The sequence below is a fragment of the Passer domesticus genome, chromosome 1 (genome assembly GCF_036417665.1).
Source record: "Passer domesticus isolate bPasDom1 chromosome 1, bPasDom1.hap1, whole genome shotgun sequence".
NCBI classification, from domain to species: Eukaryota; Metazoa; Chordata; class Aves; order Passeriformes; family Passeridae; genus Passer; species Passer domesticus.
In genome coordinates this window covers 6843022-6868343 of record NC_087474.1, presented here as the reverse complement: position 1 = coordinate 6868343, position 25322 = coordinate 6843022, and the positions used below count along the sequence as shown (strand labels likewise).

Below are 25322 nucleotides of genomic sequence, written 5' to 3'. Positions count from 1 at the left end.
GTGCAGATAAGCATGCCCAGAACAGGACAAAGGTACAGAATAACACTTTTTTTGCAGTCCTGTCATGCCACCCACAGCCTCATATTGCTAGAAAATATCACATAAACTGAGGATAGTACAGTCTGTTCACTAAAAAGCCACCAAGCACCATGCTGAAGGCCAGTAGGCTGATGAAATGGAATACTAAGTGTGGCTTTGGGCTGTCAGGTGCACCATGGAAAGGATGGATTTTTCCCATCGGCATTTTGCATAGTCATTTACACCCACAAATAGTGAATATATCACACAGCTATTCCAAGTTACCAGTGTTTTTCACTTATTCTGTAAAGGCACAAATGATGACTCATGCTGTAGGACAAATGAGAGGAATGAGCCCTTTATTAACAGCCACATTTAGGGAATGTGTTCCCTCTTGCACTGAAATTAGTGGCTCTCTTTCTAATGACTCTGGAGTTCACACTTCTGAGGGCCCCATTCTTCCAGCAGCTTTGTGAGACTTAATTTGTCAAGATTTTGGCTGAGATCAGAGAGAAGCTGAAGCATTTTTTCTGAGATGCCAGAAGTGAGAGCTTTTTTGCATTCTGATCTTCTGACAGATTTTCTCTGATCCAGTATCTGCCATTATTTAAACAGCTCAGTTGGCATGTGTGGCATTCTGCAGGCTAGTAAGAAGTCAAGAAACATGCTCTGAGGACTTAATTGGCACATAATTTAATGAGAAAGGACAAAATAAAGCAGGATAAATAGAAAATTGCTCATGGGAATATTCCACTATATTTTTAATTGCAGAGAATGCAGATCATTCAGGCTCCTTCTATTTCAGATTTGTTTCTTTTTTGAATGATTAGATATGCAAGAGAGAAAGAGGTCAGGCTCAGCAACCCAAAGTTCCCCTAGGAAGGATGAAATAGAAGCTACAAAGAGAATAAAAATTTTGGAACCAAGCCCTCTTACTCTCCTGCCCTGCCTTTCCTTTATGTCACCAAAAAAGAACAAACCAGGAGATTTCAAGGGGAAAGCTTTTTTATTTCCTGAAAATTGGGGTATCTTCAAGGTGATGCAAAACACACTTGGCCTTGGCTCTTTCCTTTCATGGGAGATGCAGCAGGAAATTGGATGGAGCCTGTGCCCAGGGGATGCAGCACCAGGGCTGACACACTTGGGGTCCTCCCTGCTGCTGCAGGACCCCCCTCAAACTCCCCCAGGATCCTCCTGGGACCAGGGGAGCTGACTGGTGCTTCCCAGCTTCTCCTTTCCCTCCCACTCAGCACATCTTCCCTCCTTCTCCTGAACAGCACTCAGCGTGCTGTTTAGCAAACACATTCCCAATATCAAATTTTAATAGGCTTTAATTTTTCCTCTGTCTTTGCATCTCCACAGAAGGTGACACGAATTTTGCTGGCAATTATATTCTGAGTAACCCAATTAGTCCTGATATACAGAACACGAACATGGTGTGTTTCTAGATCTCACTTATTATTCTTGTAGGTTTTTTTAATTTTAAAAGCTTATTTTTTTCCTCTGGCAATTCTCTGCTCATTATTAGGTATAAAAAGATTATATTGATGTATGTAAAAGCGTATTTATTTTATAAACTACAGCTATAATTTCATTGCAAGGTAAATGACTGGCAAAGAAAGGGGCAAAAAGGCACACATGTTAGAAGTCTGAAAAAATAATGCTTAAACTACCAGTGAGTTGCTCCTCACCTGCCCTGATTCCAAACACAAGAACAGGAAGTAGAGCTCAATTACAGGCCTATAATTTTACAAATCTCAAAGTAAAAAAAGACAAAAAAAGGACAAAAAAGCAAAAGAAAAAAAATAAGCATGCAGAACAAATTTGCTGCAGCAAGATCTTTCCAAGATTCATATGGAATTCAAGAAACAAAGGGATTTTTTTTTTATTTCTAATATATATATATATATAAAGAGCATGTACCCCAGAGAAGGAACATGCATGAAACTTGATGTCTTCAGGAATTCCCAGGGCTTTGAGTTTTCATTCTAAATTGCCTAAAAATAGGGTGGAAATTGGTATCACCCTCTTCAGCATTAGATGATAAAGTTGGTTCTAAAGAAGACTTTTCTTCTCTTGGATTGTGCATATTCTCCTGCTGGAGATATCATTTGTCTATTTTGGTAGGAACATTTTTCTTTGTTTTGATATAAATCTCCTTAGATTTTCTTTCCAAGGTGGAAATCAAGTGCAGCCCTTCAGCTTGGTAAAATAAACATGGATGTGAGTGAGCTGTGACCACAGGTGCTGAGGCCACACAAGTTCACAGCAAAACTCTGGCAAAGGAAGGAAAATTCACTTGTGGGGTGGAGAACGTGACTAATGCCACTCAATATTAGCTTTTAATTAGAAAATTTAGTTTTTGTTGCATATTGTGGAACTCTGCTAGACTTAAATTGAGCTAGTGAGCAGTGAAGGGAAAAATGTTTTGGCATTCTCTGCTAGGTCCTAAAAGTATTCCCTACACGTGCTGGGGGGATTGGAAGAGCATGATGTGTGAGGTCCCCCAGCTGTGTGCAGTGAAAGCAAAGAGCTCTTCATAAGACATTTAGCACAGACAAAGGCTGCTGGCTCCCCTCTCTGATCAGATCTGGGGTCAATGACTCTCAAACACAATTTTCCTGATGGAGCAGGAGGAGGAAAGTCTCCTGATAGAGGAAGGATTTTCCTGTTCCTGTATCTGTTGTGCTTCCTCCAACCTGATTTTCAGGCTTGCAATGATAATGACTCCTATTGCTGTTTTTTAAAATCACAGAATTTAAAACAATCTAGTTAAGGACACAGACAAACAGTCCCCAAGAGAGGACTGGGAACAGGAGATACATGCCAGATTTTCTCTTATAATGAGCTTTCAAAGCTCATTTGTAGGTATAAAGCCTCCATATCAAAAAAGATGTTGCCACTTTTTCATTTCTTGTTATGGTAGAAAGAGAATATTTGGAATATAGAAAAACTTAATATTGGATTTGCACCAGGAAATGAAGCCAGGGGATCTGGCCAGGAAACACATGCTCTGAAAAGTGGGCACATCAAGGATGGCAGTGGCTGAGGGGTAAAATACTGGGGATTTTAAGATTTCTGTAGTATGACTAGCTCCATTAAATATAATGAATCCCTGACAAGTGGTGTGTTTTGTTGTTGGTTTTTTTTAAGCAGCTCTGAAAACTTTCCAGGATCCACTTCTAATTCTGTCTGTTTTGCAAACAACCACAGGGCAAATTCAGGGCAGCTCTGTTCTAGAGAGATGCATTCTCCAAACGGGGCTGCTAATATTAACATATCCCCAGAGCCAAGTTTGCAAGTCTGAAGATGCCCTTGGGAAGCAATGAGATGCTAAATAAATCAAACTATTATCTCTGTAATCTGTCCTGTGTCCAACACTGGGAGAAGCAGGTGCATCCTCTCAAAAAAGCTTTCATAAAGTGTTCTTTCTCTGCATTTTTAGACACGATTACTTTGCAGTGAACAGATATATTTGGGAATTTTATAAATAAATTACATGATAGAACAATCATAAATAAATGCTAGAAGCTACCACACAGGCTTCAAGAAACTATTCAGAAAAGGAATTATTATTTCTTTACTTCCAAGCAATAGCAGCATGGTCTCTAAATGCATTTGCACACTTGTTTTTTCTCTTACCAGCTGTTGCCCTTTTGGACCCCAACCAGCATACTGAAGCTTTGCATTGCTGACCTCAGGGGGATACAAATTCTGGGGATCCCTGCAAAAAAAGAGAAAAATAAGATTTCAATTTCAGAAATATCCTTATTTAAGCTGCTGCAAACTTGTTCTTTGGAAATACACCACAAACTTGTAAGATGACTTTCACCCAGGTTTCAGCAGACATTTTTTACAGTAAGGTAAACACTAGCAAGTGTTGGTAAAATCAAGAATTTAAGTGACAATTTCTGTTTCTTATTAATAAGAAGCCAAACATATTAGTTCCACTGCTGACTTGCCTAAGCCTTCAGAATTAGTTCAGGGATAACAAACAATGTGATTGTATTTATCAACTCTGATGCTGTCCACAAAGGATAAACAACAAGTATATCTTTTAATCCTACTGCCACAAGAAAAATAAAATTTTGTCTTCCTCACCCAATGACTTTCTTGCCTCATAAATTTCCTTTGAATATGATGGAAAAGATTAGCAACTGTATGACAACTGATACGTAGCCTGGCTTCAAAGGGAAAAGCTCCTATTAACACAAAATATCTATTTTTTTTAGAAAATAAAATCAAAATGCTTTTCTTGTTCTTTCATCCATTACCTTCACTTTGTAGCAGAACACAAGTGACACAAAGCAAATGCAATATAGAAAAAGGACGTTTTTTTGGAAAATGTCAAAGCAGCATAATGTCATTTTCTCCCAGCATAGATAGCATTGCCTTAACTGTATTTATACTCAGCACAAATAATTACATTACATATTCTGAAGTCACATTGCAACAACCCTGTGTATCGTAATATCCTACAAACAAGAACTCTAATAAAGCCTGTATAAAATGTGCCTCATTAGAAGATCTCAAACTGCTTGAAAAAGTAAGGCTATTATCACCACTGCTTTACAGAGAGGAATAACAAGGCAATTTGAGGCCAACATCACCAAAAACCAGAGAAAAGAGCCAAACCCTGCCTGGCCTTTAAGCAAGAGGCCATTCTTGCAGTGTTTTCCAGACCATGTTTTCAGAACAGAGCAGACCTGAATGCAGCAATTCAGCACTAAGTGAATTCTCTTTATTGCCTGGCTGGGGCCTGGTGCAGCACCACAGTTTCAGTCCCTGGGCTGCTCCTTCCCTCTCTCTGGGGCTGATGGAGCCAGGACAAGCACAGCAGCAAGAGCAATGCCCAGGACTGGTTCTGTGCAGTCTTTCCACTGTGAAAAAAATCTCATTTCCCCTGAGCTGTTCAAAGGCTGGCCAGAATCAGGGCAGACCCTGATGGCCACAGCTTCCCCCTTCCATTGCTCCTCACAGTAAAGCTGCCAGGTTTGATGGAGATGGGATGAACAGGGAATGTGGAGGGGCAAGAGGGGTTTGTTGAGGCACTGACACTTCAAGTCTGGGTGTACCATCAGACAGCTTTTATTTCTACATGCAAAATGTCATCCACAGCTGCTGCCTGTAGAGCAAAATTGTACCTTTTATTACTTTTTTTTTTTTTTTTACCTAGAAGGTGTCTTTGTGAGCAGCCTAAAGTAATTTTTATAAGGTATGGATAAGAGAACTCATAATGCTCATACTGAGAGCAGTCACAAAATTCCCTTTCCTGTAGAAAGATGAGCCACACAACTTGTTCTGGCTTGTGTGTGATGCTACTTAAGTTTCCAGTCAGCTATGCCTGTTAGGAATCAATCTCTCTGGTTAGCTATCTTGATTATCTTAACAGAGAGTAACCTCTGAGGGTAGAAGGAAAAGAGAAAAATAGTGAATCAAATCAAAATCTCTTTTGGGAGAAAAAATAGCACTTCATTATTTGTCAAATGAGCTATCTGGTTCTTGGGTTATTTTACCCATGGTGAGAAGAAGAGCAAGAAATTACAAATAGAGGGGGAAATACCATCCCTAAATAAACAGATTATACAAATTGTAAGAATTTAAAGCTGTAATGCTTCAGATAACACAGGTGGAGCTAAGGGACAGACGTACCAATTACAGCAAATAATTCAGACCAGAGCACAGAGAAGTCCTGCCAGTTCTGCTCACTGCATCATCTTTTAGAGGAGGAAAACTCTAACACAGTGAAAAATGCTGCATAAACCAGCTTTGGTAGGTGATAAGGCAGAAGGAAAAGCAAAGAGCTGTGCTGAGACAAAAACAAAACAAAACAAAACAAAACAAAAAAACCAACAAACCCCAAAAAACCCAAACAAAGTAATCTGCTCATTCTTTGGTATAGCTAAGGAAAACCAGAATTGTATCTCCCTAGTTTTTTAAGTTGTTTCACATGGTTGGGAAGCTTCTTTTGCAGAAAAATCTTGTGTACATCCATGCTCATGCTGTGAGCTATTCTCCTCTACCACAGGCTATGAAAGCAGACCAAGATCCCAGTTTTCCCCCACAAATGCTCCTGACTGATGTACATACTCATCTTTGCTTCTTTCTCATCTTTTGAGGAGAATCTTCTTCCCTGAAGTAGCCTCACTCACTCACCCACCTGCAGCAAACTTCAGTGCCCTGTGCAAGGGGCTGAGAGGATTCTCCTGGCCCAGCCTCATCTCTCAGGCTCCAGAGAAACCACAGGAGTTACCTGGAGCTGGGCTGCACCAGCACTGGCCAGGGGAACCTGAACTGTCAGCAAACCCAGAGGTGGCATGGAAATGGAGTTCACTCACTTGAGAACCTCACTGTGAAAGGTCAAATTCCCACACACGCATTTGGGCTACGTTTGGTGCATGGTCCATGTTGGAATATGCATGGACTCCTGCTCTGGAAACCCCAGGAAACCCATTCCAAATCCATTATCAAAGATAGAAACCCATTATCAAAGACTCACAGATACAAACCCATTATCAATAGTTTTGGGGTTGGAAAGGACCTTAAAGATCATCTCATTCCAAGCCCCCAGCCATGGCAGGGATGCTTCCCACTGTGCTAGGTTTCCTCAAGCCCCATCCAGCCTGGCCTTGAACACTTCCCAGGATAGGGCATTCTCTGGGCAAATTGTGTCCTAATGAATTCTAAGTTAACTTTTCTGGGCTGTTTTATCAGCCAGAGAGAGAAGGATGAGGGAGAGTTGTCTACACAGCTGCTCTGGGCAGGATGGCCACAACTCTGTGATGCTGTCTTTGAGAAAGTTCTTAGTGATCCTCAAAACTGAAAAACCCTTTTGGAGAGCACTTATCAACCATATTTCCAATTTTATTGTGCTATTCTGAGCATTTAACTTTCCTTTGTTAAATTCCTGTAGGGGATTCAGGCCAAATGCACACCTGTGTGCCAGGAGCACTCTTCCATTTTACAGATAAATGGGATCTCATGCCACTCAGCTTCTTCTAAGAAGTATGTTATTCCTATTAAGCTATAGCCCTCCACAGCTACACCCTTCCTTCTCCTCCAAAACAGCCTGCTTAAAATTCCTCTGTACTTTTTTCCCCAAATCAATCAATATTATGGGTCATCTCAGCCTCTCCAAAGAGCCAGTGCTCCTCGCAGACCCTCATAATTAGGGCTTGTTTGGATTTGAGCCTGTCCCTTGTGAGCTCATTTGTGCAGGATGCTGGCTTGGAAATGGGCAATTCTGAAGGCAGTCTGTACATCTCTGGCTCCTGGTTTGGATGAAGAAATAGGTTCACTGCATCCTCACAATATTTTCGCTATTTCTTCACAAAAAAATAACCTTAATCTTAATTTCCAGCCAAAGAAATGGCAAGGCCTATTAAACTGTTTCCATTATTCCTTCCACTTTTAAAATGATTGATCATCTAGCTGAGAAAGAAGGGAATAATACATTTCAGACCAGACAGAAGATGGAGCAGGTGCTACATAAACTCTTCCACATTAAAATTACATTGTCTGAACCAGAGGCTGTTAAATTGCTCCAGACACAGGCATGACTTCAGCACCATGTTCAAAAAGCATTACTGAAGGAACAAATTGAGAAATTTGCTCATTTAAGTGAAGATTTTTTTCCCAAAAAGTCTCCCCTCAAAATTTCCAAACCAGGAAAGTTCCTGAGTGCAAGCAGAGTTCTGACTGCTAAGTCATCTTTGTTTGCAATTGAGCTCAGAATAAGATGTAGAATAAAACAAAATAATCAATCATGTGTTGTCTGCATTTGAATTTAAAAATTACTGTGATTCACGAGGAACTTGTTTGAAAGACTTTGTCCTGGTTTTTGCTGAAATTTTTCTATCTGTCTATTCACTCTTCTGACATTTTCTCCTAAAGAAGGCAAATTTCCCTCAGAGATTTTGTGGCACTGGTTCTCCTTCTGAGCATAAACATGATTAATTCTTCTACATAAAGTTCTTCAAAAGCAACCTTAAAATACCCAGAAATTTTCCACTGTGATTGAGGGAGTGGCTCCCTTTACTTCAAGAAGAATATTTTACAATGACAGACTGAAAATGTCTGAAACTGATAAAAGCAGTCAAATTCTGGGATATGGTATAAGCTGTTACTCTAAGGTCTGTTTTCAAAACTTAATTTTAATTTCAAATACAGAACAACAGGATTGGTATGGAAATTCTTTGAATATGCTGTCACTGTGAAAAAAATGCAACAATTTTCACCACAGGCTGCTCTGATATGTCCATCCTCTAAAGAAATAATATAAACTATCTATATACGTTTTATTGGGAAAAAAATTTGAAACCTCCTTACTTCACTATGTCATAATTTTGGAAAACATTTACTGTGTTATTAGTATGTTAAATGTCAGTAGTTTATAAAAATTGAAGAAATAAAGACAGCTACAAAAACATGTGGGGAAGGCAGAAATATCTCCTCTTGTTATCTGCATCAAGTCAGCACTGAATAGTTTGAAATATAACAGTCCTAAGGACATCAGCTCACAGTACTTTAAGCATTTTTTTATAGTTAAATATAAAAAACTATCTATCTAACCTATCTGTCTCAGAACCAGAGCTCAATGTCTTCACATCTACCTCTAATAACATAAAATCCGGCAGCAGCTAAGACAGATTTCTTCTTCCTTAGAAAAAGGGAAAGAAAATAGAGAAGAGAATAAAGAATAAATTCAGAAGGGCAATAAAAAACTAGAAACTTCTTAATATTTAAGAGTTTTTGGTGCATGATGAGGCAAAAAAAATCAAACTGGAGGAAAGTTGCCAAACCAAATAAAAGGATGTAAAACATACAGGTTAATTAATAAATCTACAAAGAACCATAGATAAGGACATGGAGGAAGAGAGAAAGATTTCTAAGAGGCAGGAATGCAATTCCTTGAGTAGCACACACACCATTTTAATGAGTTGTTTTTAATGACTTGACACTATTAAATGACTTGTTTACTTCAAAATTCACCAAGGAGAAGAGAAGACAGGTGCCATTAAGAAAATGTCTCCCCAGGAGATACAGAGCCCTGCTGAGACTCACAGTGAGATAAAATAAAATATCATACAAATGGGAATAAAGACTTGCCAGAACAGATAATCAAGAAATCATACTGTTAGAAGATGCAACTAAAAGAACCCTCCTGGAATTCTAATAAAAGTGTTTAATTAGATGGGAAAGGCTTTTCCATTCATCTAGGCAAAAGCACTATTAAATATTTAATTCTCACTCACATGAACACATACATATTTTCTTTACAGGACTTTTCAATGAAAAAAAGTAAAAGGAGGTGATGAAACTAATTTGAACCTATTAATTCCAACTGCAGATACACAACAATTCATTCAGATGCTCTTAAAAACATCTCACCAACCAATTTTTTTCCAAGATGAATGAATTCCATGTATTTAGTATATAAAAGCTAAAAAGAAAGGAATCTAAAGCATTTGTCTCTAATTTGGCAATTCTTTTGGATTCAGGCAAACAATATGAGCTAAGAGGTAATTTTTTGTTATAGTCTGCCTGTGTCTGTAACCCCCCAACAATGTAATATTTGGTACTGAACCTGCAAAAACTTGAACTTTACTAGTACCATTTTAAAATCATAGAATCATAGAATGGTTTGGTCTGGGGGGACTTTAAAAATAATTTATTTCCAGCCCCCCCTGCCATGGACAACAACACAAAAAACAATCACTTGTCAGAAAAGGAGCCGCCAACTTCCATTGATAATGGTATAAATGATGGCATGGACCTGCCCTCCTAGTCTAAAAAAAAAAAAAAAAGGATTTAAAAGTGCGTCAGAGACTGGTACAGAGCCCTGGGTTTCAGTGATGCAGGCTGCAAAACATTGATCAAAAACTCTGCATTTCCCCGAGTAAGCAAACAGTGGAAATGGACCTTGGACACTGGTAACATTACTTTTAAAATGATGACATTATCATGTTTCTCATGTGACCCCTCTAAATCACAGAAGACAGAGTGAATTTTTACTGTATTTTTAAATGGAACTTTTGTTACTGGAGTAATATTTTGTCTCCTAAAGAGACAATGAGAGGCGATAGCACTCAGGTGATAAATGCAACCACTTAAAAGCTATTTTCTCTTACTCATGTAATTTTCTTTTACTCTGTAGATCTTTCTCAGTCAGCTCTGACCTCAGCACTATGCAAGGCATGAGGTAAGGCACTGGATTAACCAGGGTTTCATCAGTATTTGTCTACAGCAAAGACATGAAAAAATAAAAATCAAAATATATGAATGTTGTAAAGAAGGCTAGTCAGAATTGCAGCTAGCCAAAGATCAGCTATTCAAAATATGGGGGGAAAAATGCAGGTTGAAGAGAAACAGCTTGATAAACACTGAGATGCACAAAGATGAACTGGGAAGATCTTCTGGATGAGCTTGGGTTGAGCATGGTTCTTCTGAGCAGCTCTGCCAATCTACAGGAAAGGATGTTTGTGATGAAACCTGAGCATTTTCCATCCAGCTGACCTTGTCTGACTTTCAAACACTAATAAAAATATGGCACCGTGATGGGATGCCTGCAGAGAGCAATATGGGATTATTAGTACATAAAATGAGATACAAAAATGATCTGCTATCACCAGAGACAGCAGAAGTGCCTCGTTAAGGTGAGACTTCACTGGCTGCTGGGTCACACTTCTAATTGGCCAAGAGATTGATTCTTGGGCTTGTGCTCTAAAATAATTTAACAGCCTGTGACACTTGGTTTCAAACCAAACCAGAATGAGTCAGTTTTCTTTTTGAAAACTAAGTCTTTGAGCAAATCTCATTTCTTCTCATGTCAGGAGATCCTGGAGGTTTGTGTGTAGGTTCTCAGGAATATTGAAACACCTTTCTAAACAGCCTCTCCCCACACAGACTGTGTTAAAATTAACAAGGCACACATTTATTTGTGCCATTATTTCCATTTTTATCAACAGAGATGTGATCACTTTTAAACACCGCCACACTTTGCCTGGTTTTGTGCATGGTTTGAAAGTGGGTGGAAAAATACTGTCCTTGTTCAAAGGACAAAACCACCACTCTAGCTCTGCACTTCTGCTCCATAACAGAGATTTATAAATCTGAAGTGCCCAAACAAGAGGAAATACTTGAATTTGAGATGGGGTATAACATCTGCCCTCAGGGCTCTGCATATGGAAGGTCCCTTCATTCCTCTTATCTCCTCCTCATGTGTGAGATGAGGAAGCAACTTTTTCTATTCCAGTCTTATCTCCTCAAATTTCTAGTGTAGCATTCAGTAAATGTGAGTGTTAGGGGTGAAGAGGCATCAGGGCTGGAGTGACACAGTCTGGGCTGTCAGCCAGGTGTTTTACACCTTTGCCACAAAAAGATTTTCTCAGTGGTCACTGTGCCAAGGAAAATTCTGGCTGTAGCATCCATTTTCCACCCAGAGGTCCTCCCTTGCTTTCCAAAATATCCCCATACCCTTGTTCTCCACATGTTTTGAGCTCCACAGGGGTTCAGGATGCCCATTTTGAGATAAAAAGGCATTTTTAGACTACTGAATTTGGTTAGTGATTACCTGTGTTACAGCAAGGACAAGCAAGGACCAAGCAGCAAGGACACCAGGGAGCCCCAGGACATGGTGGGGTGCACAAGAGCTGTGAGCTGTGGCAAGGATTGCTACATATTTCTCAGAGGTGGGGCACTGTACAGTCCTCAGTGGATAGCACAGGTCCCTGTAGAGCTCTCACTATGTGATCTGAGCCCAGGACCCATTAAACCCCACAACAGTGAGGAAATGCACATAATCCTGCAGGTTTGAGTCCTCAAAACTGACTTTTTTTTTTCACGTCCACAAAAAAATCAAGTCTGCTTTTGGTAGGAGCAGATTCTTTGTGCTGTGTCATCAAACAGCAGTGCACTGAGAGTTTAATGGGCTGAAAGTTTATCACCCAACCACAGCAAGGAGTAATCCAGGCTCACTCTGAAGGGTGGCTCTGCAGTCCCACAGCAGTGGAGCAAAACCAGCTCCCTGGGGAAACCTGTGCTTCTTGTTTGTATCCCAGTGAAAACTCCATCCAGGGCCTTGAACATCAGGGCAAAAACGCAAACAAAAATTCCTGATTCCCACTATGAAAATCCACCTACAATTTTATTCCTGGGAAGGTGATGCATGGAGGCAGCAATTGTGCAGGCTGTGCTTAGTCAGTGCTATGCTCCATCATTTTATAAATTCCCTTTCATCCACCTTTGTTTCCCTTTTCTGTAAAAACTCTGCACTAACTCGACCTTACTGAACATGAAAGAGGAGGAATCCCCATGGCAAGGAGCTGATTTTTGGAGCTGACAGGAGCCCCCCAGCAGGGACTGTGGTTTGGAGGCTGACCACAGCCTGGGGTCCAGAGGGGGCTCATTCATCCTGAGGCACAAAAACATTTCCAAGTGCAGGCATGTTTCTCACCAGCACATTTTATTCACTATTTAGACTTTAATAGGAACCCTGCCACCATTTCAGAGGGTGCTGTCTCAGAAAATCACAATGGGAGAGCTTGCCTCAAACCTTTTTTCCTTTTTTTTTCTTTTTTGATGAGCCATAAGCTATTGACCTTTTCTGTAACATAAGGAGGTTGGTTGCTGAGCTTTTCTCTGCTAAAGTGCTAACATTTGTGTCTAATTATTAATTACCCAAGTTCCTCTTTTTTTTTTTTTTTTTTTTTTAGTCATTACTCTAATTCTTAAGATCAAATCCTCCCCTCAGGGGACCATTCCTTATTATTATCACTATACATGGTTTCTAAGGTGTCCACCCACATCACAACTGATTCTGGAAGAAAGAAGTGTGTGGTAGGAATTGCTTTGCCTACACAAGAAGGGAAAATTTCACATTAATAAAAAAAAAAAATGCTGTGCAGTGACCAACACGGGTGAGCAAGTGGCAAATCCCCCGGGGAAGTGATGTGGTGTTGAGCTGCTGAAGTGGATTTCCTCCCACCAGCACAGCCAAGAGTCCTTCCTGAGCTGCCTCCCAGGCTGAGCTGCTTTCAACCTGCCACAGCTTGGAGCTGAGTGATGCTCAAATAGCAGCTTTGCTTAATGAAATGCTGGTTCTTTCTTTTCAAAGAGGCTCAAAATGTATTCATAGGCAGTAAGCTGGTATGTGATTTAACCACCATTCCAGTGATTTACAGAGTGTTTAATTCAGTAGATTATAAAAAGCAAGAAGCCAAACAGCTCCATCAGGGCTTGAGCCAAATGCTGGCAAACTCAGATGAAAAATTCCTGTCCACATCAGAGGATGTAAGGTCAAGCTCCACCATCAAGCTACCAAATGTAGGCATTCCAAGTCTTCTGTTGTCAAAAAGCAACTGAAAAAGCATCTGACATCATGAGGATGTTCTTATTTTTAGTCTGGCATGAAAGCCACCACACTGTGCAGAAGTGCCTTAATTAACTATATAAACTATCTAAAAATGTGATAAAATCTATAGAATGATAATTGTTAGAGAGGGAGGAGAGAGAATGAGTAGAAATAGCAGGTTCTTCATGAACTGCAGAATACATTTTTTTACTTATTTAACAAATTTCACATTTTCATTTGGTTTTACATACCTTTTCATAAAGATTTTATTTCAACCTCTACAGATCATTCTTGGGGGAAAATATTCATCTGCTCTAAGTAAAATTTAATTAGCAGAAAACGGGTTTGATTAAATACTGTACTTTTGCCTCTTAAAATAAAGTGTGGGCACTAGTAGAAGTTTATAAATGTTAGAGTGAAATGGTGCAGCAGCCTGTACAACAATTATCACATTTTGCCTGCATTGGGTAGGCACAATTTCTCTTCTTGCTTTGCAGATGGGGACACTGAGGCACAGAATTTTTTTAGTGCTACAGAGATGATGTGTAACAGGCCAGATGGAAATAAAATTCAGCAGACTTGATCAAATGGGCAGGTGTCTGAAGCTAATTCAGTTCCCTGAAGTTCTTTTATCTATGAATTTAAATAATGAATCACAATTTCTTTTTATTGTTAACATGGAAATGGGAATGTGTGTGAGGGTTAACTTCTTGTCTTTCAAAATACACAATATGATACATACAAAACTGATTAAGTTTTCTCTAACTTTAAAGTCCATTTCTTTCCTGCCACTGGCTTGTGGAAAAAAAAAAAAATAAAAGGAGGTAGGAAGAACAGTGAGAGCTCTGCACAGAGATCTGTAGACAGCACTTTGAAAATTTACTCTCAGTGAAGCACTGGCTCAGTTCCTCTCCCTGTTATCACTTCTGTGGATCTCCAGCACGTTTTGTGCACTCACTCCACTCCTGGGACTTCTCTTGAAGTTACTGGGGCTCAGCTCAGCGGAGCACTCGTGCAGGATTTTACAGACCTGTAAAATCCCTGGCAGTGCAGGCAGGAGGGGCTGAACTCAGCTCCAAGAGCACTCCTGTTTGTGCTTGCCATGTTCCTCTGAGTCCAACACATAAATCCAGCAAGAAATATGGATTCTGCTTGGGAGTAACTCAATTCCCTCCTTCTCAAGTGCAAAATCAGTGAGGAGTGGGAACAACTGCTGATTTCCTCTCTGATCCTGGCAGGAACATTTGGAAGCAACCACTAAGTTCCAGCTGGATGTGCTAAGAGCTCCTACAAGGGGGTCAGCACTAATCCCTGACACTTGGCTGTGGCCAGAGGAAAATGGCTCATGCAGAACTTGGTGGGTGCTGGGAGATCTGAAAAAACATTTTATGCTGGGCTTTATTTGGGGGAATGCAAACACAACTGTAAAAAAGTGTAACATTTCTGCTGGCCACAGGAAAAGATTAAATCCAGAAGTACCCCCTTGGATATCCTACCCAAAATTAGCTCTTGCTTAGGACCTGCAGTGCCAGATCACAGCAGTGGTCCAGCAGCATGCACTGGGGTGAAAACACCTTAACACTGGTGAGGGAAATCCTGCAGCTGGGTTAGGGAAACACCCTGCTCAGTCGCAGCCTGACCATAAAAACTCTGAAGTAATAGGTTTTTTTCCACCTTATTTTATTGAAAGATGTGAATGACTAAGATAATTCATATTGGACCCATAAAAGAATAAAAAAAATTTCAGTAGTAGTTTTCATAAGTAGGTTGTTGCCTTTATGGCTACATTTTTATTTTCCAAAATTAGTAAAAATAATATTAGGAAATAACTGTATATGGTGCTGGAGTTCCACATTTCCCCAGCACCTTGCAGGAGAGCTCCCTGTTCCACATCTGGACCTGCAGATGCTATCTCGGTACCTATAAATCACACGCAGTTGGCAACGGCAATGCTGCGAGTGCAGCTGCGGGGTTACGAGGAGAGCCTTGCAAAAACATTTACCATGGGGACAGCTGCTCGGCAGCGGTGTCTGAAAGGCAGCAGCGGCGTTCGGAGGGGAGGAAACGGGGCAGGAGGGAGATGCTCACCCCGGGGTGATGGCTCACCCCGCTAGATGGCAGCCGGCACCGGCAGCGCGTTTTTGGGAGCGCGGCAGGAGCAGTCTGGGACACGGGGAAGGAGGGATGGAACACAACCCCCTGCACACATCACCCAGGAAAACGGGAGCTCAGCCCCCCGTGCAAACCACGGGCCACTGAAAGCAGAAGGCAAATGAGTCAAAGCGTAAAAAAATGTTTTTGTGATTCGTGTCAATTGGATACAAATGCTTCTATCCGCTGTGTCGACAACAGACACAAAGAAAGGTTTGGAAGCTTTCTGACCAAATAGCCAAATAAAGCATATAAGAAATAAAAGAAGTATAGTGGAGTAAAAGAGATGTAGTATCAAGATCAGCAAATGCTTGTATCTGCTGTGTCGAAAATAGACACAAAGAAAGGTTTGGAATCTTTCTGACCAAATAGACAAATAAAGCATTGAAATAAAAGAAGTACAGTGGAGTAAAAGAGATGAGGTAGCAAGGCGACTGACGCTTAGAATAAAATAGAGGAAGCTGTGGTAAAGCTAAGAGATATTGCAACAAAGCAACTAAATGCTTATGTATCATAAAAAGCTTGATGCACTTGACAAAATCATGTAGCAGACACCGGTGTAAGGGCTCCCTCCAGACAACAACAAGGACAAGAAGGACAGGAAGCCAACGACCACCTTGAAAGATTATGAAATTGCTGATCCCAGATTATTGATATTTGCTGATTTGGACTACCAAGCACATTGGCAAATGCTTTGTAGGCTTAAAACAGTATATATTCTTTGCCAAAGTTGTAAGTGATGTGTTCCGTGAGTGGAGTGGTGATTCCTGGTCACCCAGCACTGCTTGCTTGATTTCTTTACTATAAAAGATATAGAAATAAAATTCAGATTGACTATTGAAAATTTTATAGCAAAAGCAGTGGTGGGTTTTACCCCGAATTTAACAAGAGGCTGAGGGAAAGCTGAAATAACAGAAAGGAGGTAATAAATCTGTGCGATCTCTTTCTGCTACCTCAGGCTTGTTTTTATTTTTAAATCAGATCCTTTGAGTCTGTGTCAGTGGCACCTGTTAGTTGTCCTATATAGACCCAGTGTGAGGAGTTTACTTTGGCAACAGCTCTTGTGGAAAAATGTTGCAGTGCTGTGTAAAATACCATTTGGGAAAGTAGTTACTGAGGACATTCCCAAATTGGTTTGTCAAACTTGCTGAGAGCTCGAAATGAAGTCTGGAAAACATTGGTATGAGCTCCTTTTGACTTCAGGCACAGCCTGAATCTGGAGAGCATGCAGAACATGGCAAAAATAATTAGAAAATTCCCTTTAAAAACCAATTTATGCTGGCAGATTAATGGCATGTTATTTAAAAAGTGATGCCAGAGATTAGGTTAATTGGCTTCCTTATTAGTTAGCCTCAGCAGGGGAGTAGCAAGGGCATGAGTGGGTGCAAATTCTAAATTGCCTGGCCTTCCCCATCATAGCTGAGGATGAGGAACAGGACAGAGAGATGCAGCACAGGGAAAGGGACACTGTCACAGCCTGTTTCCTGGAGTGATGTGTGCTGAGCAGGAGGGACACTGTGGAGAGACTGAGTTTGCTCCCCAGCAGTCACTGCCTGGGCCACTGAGCTGGAGAGATGCTGAGGGCCACGGGCACAAACCAACAGGGTGGAAAGCTGTGCCTGTTTGCAGAAGAGGAAAAACTGAAAACAGTTTGTAAAAATGGCAAAGGGGTCATTGCTCAGTGCAGAATTTTGTCACTCCTGTTATTGACAGGTGGAGGACAAGGATGGCTGCTTGTGGAAGGCAAATTCATCATCACCAAAGAAGCTGGAATGTCAAACTGAACTGAACCTTGTGCTGTGTCAGTGGGCTGTGTCCTGCCCTCAACAACCTTCATCCACAGATATCCATCAGAGCAATATTCCTGTGTTAAATGTTAAATAGGTGATGAAGAGGTTTTTATCCCTTCATCCAGCAGAGTCTCTGCTGTCAGCTGATGCATTTCACCACCTGTTACATCACGTTCACTGTTCACCTCCTAGATCTGAAGTAACTAAATTTTCTTTCCCTCATTTCAGTGAAGGATGTGAGTGACTAAGAAAATTGATATTGGACCCTCTTTGTGCATGCACCACCCTAAAATCTACAAAGAGCTCCACAGGAAGGATAAATGCCCGTGTTCCATGGAAATGGCATTGTGCTGCCCTTTCCACCACTCATGCACCATGGTCACCTGGAAGGCCAGTGGAATATCCACTGCACAATGCAGTTTACAATGCCTAAAGGCCTAAACTCTGCAAACCACACTTTTACCAACATAAGACTCAGTGATCCTTCCAGCCCTTCTTCAGCTCGTGGTCTCCTGACCCACCACAACCACACCATGCTGTGGGGCCACCAATGCCTGACACACCTGTGTGCCTTCTGGTGTGCTCTCACTTTCCAGATTTTCCCTTTGTGCTAGAAAATTCTCCTCTGACATATCCAACCCTTCAGTTTCTTGCACCACTGCCCAACCAAACACAGAGAGCAAGGGGAGCCACAGCTGGGTGCACAGTAGAGTTGGAACTGGGGGGACAAGGAGCTGCTTGTCAGGGACAAAGAAAGATCATCCAGTAGCAAAAAACTTCTTGGACCACTGTGTTGTTATTTTTTAGCATTTCTATTACATGTTACGCATGATACTTCTATTTTTTCCACCTTTGTTTTGTCTGGATAGAACTGTGCTGTCAGTCAAGCCTTTTTTCTCTTAGCCAGGTTTGCTGCAGACACAAAGCTTATGTGCTCCTGCTGTGTCTTCATCCTGCTGCTGAACGCTTTCAGCCCACAAGCTACTACTCAGATATATTGCCAGAAAGATGGAGTTTTCAAAAACTAAGCACACTGAGTAAATTCCCAGAAGAAACCCAGCTCAACCAACCAACCTACCAAGCAACCAACAAAAAAAACCAAAACATAACCAAACAAAACAAACTGAAACAAACCAAAACAAAAGGAAACAAAAAAATCACACACACACATACGTGCGTGCACACGCACACACACAAAAAAAACCTATCCCACCAAAAAAAAAAAAAAAAGAAAAAGAAAAGCAAAAAACAAAGAGCAGATTGCAGTGGGGAAAGGGGGAAAGGAAGAGACTGAAGAAGTCTGGAGTGTGTCACATGGACACTACAGCTTTAACAGGGTTGATGGTGAGAATTTTTCCCAATATTCAGCCTAAAACTGCCCTTTTTCAGTTTGAACCTTGTCCTAACTCTCAGTGCCCTTGTAGAAAGTCCCTCTCCAGCTCACTTCAGGCCCCCTCCAGGCACTGAGAGGCTGCAATGAGGTCTCTCCAGAGCCTTCTCCTCTCCAGTGCTCTGGTGAGTGGCCAGCCATGGCTCTCAGCCAGCCACCACCACATCTATATTCTAGACAAAAACCTTGAAATCTGGAATATGAAATTCATCTAGTCTGACTCTCTGGGCAAGCTGAGTACTTCTGTTTCCAGACTTTGTCACCTTCTGCACAGTGGATGCTGCAGCTGAAAGCCAGGCCATTGCAGAGAGCTGTCACAGGCAACCATTTGTCACAATACACATTGTTTTGCAGGATTCTTAATGGCTGAGTTTTTAAATGAAGACATTGAAAAATTGCTTACCCATGAGGTATTTTGCTGAGGACATAATATGCTGTATATGAATGCTGATACACCTGCAAAACAAAATTAAGAAAAAGACAACAACAACAAAAAAAAGAGATTAGTAACTGCCACCTGTATTAATAGAGCTCTTTTTTTTTGCAAAAACAGTCTAACGTTTGTGGCTGAGAAGCTCTCCTAAACACTTCAAAATGTGTAGTAGAAAAGAACAATGCAGTAATCCACTTGGAGCTGTTGTGTGTTTCCCATCCTGCACTTTGTGCTGGTGTTTGGCAGATCTCACACACCCAGATGCTCGGTGTCGTTGCCATGGCTACCAGGTCTTTGATTAAACTGGGGGCACACGGGCTCTGCAAAGGCTAAATATAGAACAGCCATTAATGAGGACACCTTGGTCAGCTGGAGACGTTCTCCGTCGTTATAACCACACACAAGGCATGGGTTTTTTGCTTTACTTCCCCATAAATAAAGCAGGGAGTGGTGCTGGGTGATATCACAGAGGGTTGTCAGGCAAACCTGACATAAAAGTGTGTTCAGTCAAGGCAAAAAGTTGACCTCATGTTTGGATGACCTGCTAAGTTGCATCTTCATATCAATCTGTGCTCTGTGGACCTTGGGGAGGAGCTGGGCAGCTTGCAGAGCAGCTCATCTCACAGGAGACAGTTTATTACTTATTTTCTAAGTAGTAAATAATAACAGCAGAGTCAATGCCAGTGATTTAAGAGGTGGTGATTTTCCATTGGTGACAGCAGTCCTTTACAGTGATCAGGAGTCAGGACATCAGTGTGAAAGGTTTAAATATGAATAATTTTATACAAATTTATACAGGGCATCACTTTTTGAAATTCTGTCCTGTTACTATGTGCAACTAAATAAATACATCTGCTAGCAATTATTTAATTTGGCTTCTACTTAAATCTTTAAACCTTTTTTGCTGTACAGCAGCTCTCAGAAAGCATCCTGTTCCAGAGAACAAAGGAGAAATTTCTTGAATACTTGCTTCCCCAGACAAGTTTGATCAAAGTTATTTTTTCCTAGGCTACTCTGGTTTTGCACAAGTATTTTTTTTATACTTATGCCAAAAACCTATGAGATGTCCTGGATGGTGCTGCCAGCCCCAGCAGGGGCCATGCCATGCACATCATTAGTGTCACAAGCAAGCATGAGTCACTCCCTGCCACTCTGGAGGGCAAACATGCAGGGTGGTGTCCAGATCAGCCCTGCAGCTTCTGGGCTCTCAGTGAAGAGGCAGATAAACATGAGGCACATCAATAAACACAAGACACATCATCCTGTAAATATCAAATCAAGCGTCTCTGTTACAGTTTGAAACCAAGCTCTGAATCCTTACAGTACTGCATGAACTCCCTGAAAAACAGGCACACAGAAAGCACTGGATTTCTACCTGTGAAATGCAGAAACTGATGCTGGATTGATGTGATTTCCTTCTTGCCTGTGCAGTTCACTCCCTGCATTACAAGGACATCATGACGTCACATCCCCAAATCCTATCTCCTTTCAGCATTCAGATCCATAAGGACTCCACACAATGTGATTCTCTGGTGTGTTGGTATCAGGGTAGGTCTTGGAATACAAGTGAATTCCCCACAAGCCAGCATTTATTTTAGTACAAGTGTCCTTTTTGGATCCACCTGTGTCAGATGATGTCAAATAAATTACCATTTTCTCATCCTCACCTAATCATACCAAAGAGCTCTTCAATCTTCTGATGTTGATACCTGAGACCTGACTGATGCATGCAGCCTTAGAGTTTATTCCAGTTTTGATGAAGTCCTAAAACTGATACAATTCCTTAAAGAAAAAGCACTGGAAGAATGAATCTGCCTACAGATCTGAAAAACCTGGTAATACATTGTCATTAAATACAGAGACATTTTTGTCTTCCAATATCCTGGCAGTAGGTTGGAGAAAATGATGTAGATACACAAATTCTGATCTGAGGCTGGGACAATTGTTTATCGTTATAAACCATGCTGTGTTGTCAGATAACAGAGAAATAAGCCCCCAAAATGAGTATCAACAGATGCCTTCAGCAGAAAATCAAAAAATGTGGCAGGCAGGAGGGAAAAGAAGCAGCCAGGTGAGTTTTGAACAGGACACCTGCTGGTGTCCTTGCTTGTGGTACAGAGTCCTACAGCCCTGTTGGAAGGTTCAGAGCTGTCTTAGAGGTATTAATGGAGACTGAGACAAAACAGTCTCTTTGCTGAGAGAGCTTAGGACTGAGGAAAACAACAGTTGCAGGACACTCAAAGAGATCTTTTATTTTCTGAATGTCATTTGTCATCATCTTGGGTCTTTGGCCAGACTCTAAAATATCTCGCATCAGCTGTGCTATAGTATACAGACTTCAAAGGCTTGTAGCTGGCAGAGTTCACTCACAGGAGCAAAATTTTCTCAGATAAATCCTTACAATGTGTAGGTTTTCTTACATAAAAAAGGAACTACTTGTACGAGCAAAGATTTCCGGATCAGACATTTATTATTAACGTTACAGTTGTTAAGAACACAAGCTCAAAAATCCCTCTCAACCCAACTATTTCAAACCTATTTGGAAAATACTCTGCCTGCAATGGTACTAAGCAGAGAAGAATCCAAGAGAAAAATCACTTTATGCCTTTCTGAGAAATTAAATGGCAGCTTTCCTCTTAGACATGCAGACTAAATGAAGTTAATTGAACTTTTTGAGAGCATGACTGTGCTTCCTTAATATCTCTACTAAATTTCTGCTAGGGTCAAGATGAATTTGGCTATTCACTTAGCAGTAGGAAAACCCCACAGCAGGGAAAAGTGTAGGGAAGAGATGAGCATTCTTCCAAAATCCAAACTAAGCCTCAGAGAATGGAGAGTAGTTAAAAGTTGGTATTCACTTCATTAACCCTGTCTGCTGCTGAGGCTTGGCCAACAGAAATAGCTGCATAAACTCCATGTTCCCCTTTTCTATTAAAGGGCGTGGTAAAAGCCAGATTTGATGCTCTCAGCCCTGATTTTTAGCTGGATTCCAGAAGCATTACAGCCCCTCTCAGCAGAGAGGCATATTTGGGGGCAGCAGAGGTTTTGACAACTGTTGTGCTCTGTAGATTCTGTGTGTCAAACCATCCCACCAACATGAGTGAGAACAGGTTTGAGAGTGCTCTGAAGGGCTCTGGGTATCACCACAACCAGGTCACAGAAGCTCCCATGCCAGGTGACACCAACAAAAAGTCTGTAAAAGTCATTATGACAAAACCATTGGGCCAGAAACACTCTCCCACTGGGCTTCTCATCCCAGGTCACAACACAGATCTTGTTCACTTTCAATCTAAATTATGCTCTGCAACACGTGCATGTTTACACTGAAATCATAAAGGACTGAGACAGATCCATCTGTTCCACTGAAGTCTTGGGAAGGCAATCATCTCTCTAAAATTCAGAAGAATGCAGGGCTAATTGTATGTGACAACACCTCGTTGTGAAGCCACTGACCTCGTTTTATGCAACCAACAGAAGAAAGCTGGACCTGGTCAGACGACAGCAGAAATGGAAACACTGCAGCACGTGGAGCTGTGGAGGACATGTGCCTCTCTCAGGCCACCACATTCCAAAGGAACAGGGAAATTGTGGTTCCAAAAAGGTACAGAAACAAGATGAAGAAGCAATTTCTGTGCTCTGACACTACAGAGCAAAGTGTGGTGTGAATGGTAATGCCTTCTTGGAAACATTTGTTTAAGTTCTGTAAGGACACAGGTTCTTGTCCAGCAGGGCTTACTGAAATAGAAACTGTTATTAAGCATAGAGTGGATTTGGACTCATTTATTCTTTGTGACTTTTCATAAACTTTAAATTAGAATCCATAGCTCTTGTATTTGCCCCAGAGTAACTGCAGAAATATGTGACATACATCCAAGAAATATGTGAAATGGGTTTTCAGCACCTATGGCTGGTATGAAAGATTGTACTACCTGCTGAGGACTTATCCCAAGCACCAGAAAAAAAGAGAGTTTAGTTTATACTTGAATCTCCTGTCTGTTGGTTTCTGTCTCACTTTGTGGGCTGATGCCAGGCCATCACCAACAATAATCAGCATTCAATGAAGGCTTTCTTTAATGTTTGCATGACAAGGTGCTGAATTGATACAAAGAAGAGGCACCTCATTTTAAGGAGGTTTACAACAAAGAAAGGGGGACAAGCCCTTGGAAGAAGGCTCCCCAAATCAGCCCAAGCCACTCATCTTCCAGCAGGCTTTTCTACCTAAAAAGCTGATTTAGGATCTTACCACCCAGTGTATAAAACAGCTTATGGATCTGGGATTAAGCCCAGGTGGACTGGCTGCCATCAGCTCATGATTGTTACTTACTTGATAAATACAGGAATAAAGCATGCTTTGCATCCATTTTCTAAATGGCTCCATAGAGCCCCTGGCCCTTTGTACAGTAATGTTATTTACATTAAAGAAATGCCCAGAAAACTCACAAAAAAATCCCATAAAACTTAGAGCTCACAAGGGACCAGTGCAGGGCAGAGCAGAATTGCAAGCTGTTTGCAACTTGCAAGGCTAAATACAAAATTTTCAGTGTTTAGTGTCTTTCAGGAATCACACATTTTATCCAAAAAGCCATCCCAGCTCTCCCAAATAAAACTGAATGCACCAAATAGTCCTCAGAAAGAAAAGTGTACAACAGTTTGCTAAAGCCTGAAAATAGCAAGAATATATTTTAATGTAATTAATCATAAAGCACCCAGGATTTATCTGGGTAAAATGACTCATTTTTTATTCTGCAACAATAAGGTATATCAACAAATAATAGATCCCCTCAGGATTCTTAACAATCCCCAGTTGTCTTGAGAATGTATCTGCTTTTACCCTGTGCAGTAAGACAGTAAAAATATATCACAAGTGGCTGGTGAAACAGGAACTGCCAGATCCATTTAAAGGGTTTCCCACAAAGAGTCTCTAAAAAGACATTTGCTGGAAATAGATTACACAGCCCATTTTCCTACTTATGCTATGAGCAGACAAATCCCCAAATGCACATATGAATGTCAAGCCAATTGAATAATCCCAAGCATTTGACATAATTACATATTCCACCTTTCAAAATGGTCCTGGCGCCCTTAAACAGTAACTAACGCTGTGATGCAAAATATGCAGGTAAAAGATGATTTGCCATTTGGCCTTTAGTATCTGTGATATTTAACCAGGCTCTGAAGCTGACAGATTAACAGGGAAAAAGGGAATAAAGCTGAATGCAGCAAGACTGCTGCTATGCATTGGCAAATAGCTGATGTATTTTGTACCTTATTTTCTTACAATTGTGTGAAAGGGAGGGGAAAACAAGTTCAGGAGGAAAACACCAAGCAAATATTAGCCAGAGGTTGTGTTTCCTTTTCCTGCGTGGGTACACCATGTGTGTAAAGGATACCACACTGTCACATGGATTCTTCTATAGGTCAGTCACCAATAAGCAAATCTGATGTTCACTTCACTTCACTGTGGTGTTCACACAGATCTTCCAGGGGAGAAAAGGATAATTTTTTGACTAAAAATACCTCACTGCCATAATCTTTATGGTAGTCTGTGGAGGATTAAAGCAGGTTGCTGTACCTGTTTGCAGAATATTCTGTATCATTTATGAAAGTCAACATTAAAAACTAAATTTTTAATATGTCAACATCATTTGTCTTGCTCAAAATTCTTTATGATACCATTGGTTTCATTGGACCCTTCTGTTCTGTTGAGAAGAAATCCTTCTCTTGCCATGACATGTTGAACTGGCCCTCCAAAGGGATGAAAAATCCATCCCTGTACTTGACCACCAACTTCTGTGTAATGCTTGGTTCAATTTTTGTACTTTTATTCTCCCCTGTATTTGTGACTTAGAGCACAAGGGGTTACCTCTGGCTGAGGTTAATGCTCTTTTCCTTTTTTCCCTCAGTGCAGACAGAATGGTCAGCAGTGTTCTCCTCAGCCCAACTATTTTTGCAAAGGATTTTATTTTATTGCTAATAGGCACTCCAGAGTAACCATCTTGGAATTAGATGCTCTCAGAAACATCATGCTATCTTTTCTTTTTGTGTCACTGCAATAAAGAAAAGAAAAACTACCAAAATCCATACTGGTATTTTGTACCCTGCACTCACTGAATCTTGATTGCTTGCAAGAACAAAACAAATCAATAAAGCTGTATAATCTGAGGTGTCTTCAACATTCTCACCTTTCAG

General features: G+C 40.8%; 1 protein-coding gene across 4 annotated transcripts in view; it reads right to left on the bottom strand.

The window, feature by feature from the left end:
* The window catches only part of DPP6 (dipeptidyl peptidase like 6), a 539077-nt gene that overhangs the window by 94998 nt on the left and 418757 nt on the right, over positions 1-25322 (bottom strand). For all 4 annotated transcript variants that reach the window (XM_064433316.1, XM_064433370.1, XM_064433208.1 and 1 more), the window contains exons 6-7: positions 19104-19156; positions 3661-3742 (exon numbers count right to left, since the gene is read on the bottom strand). In XM_064433316.1, the coding sequence (XP_064289386.1) occupies positions 3661-3742; positions 19104-19156 (135 nt within the window). The remainder of the gene's footprint in view (positions 1-3660; positions 3743-19103; positions 19157-25322) is intronic.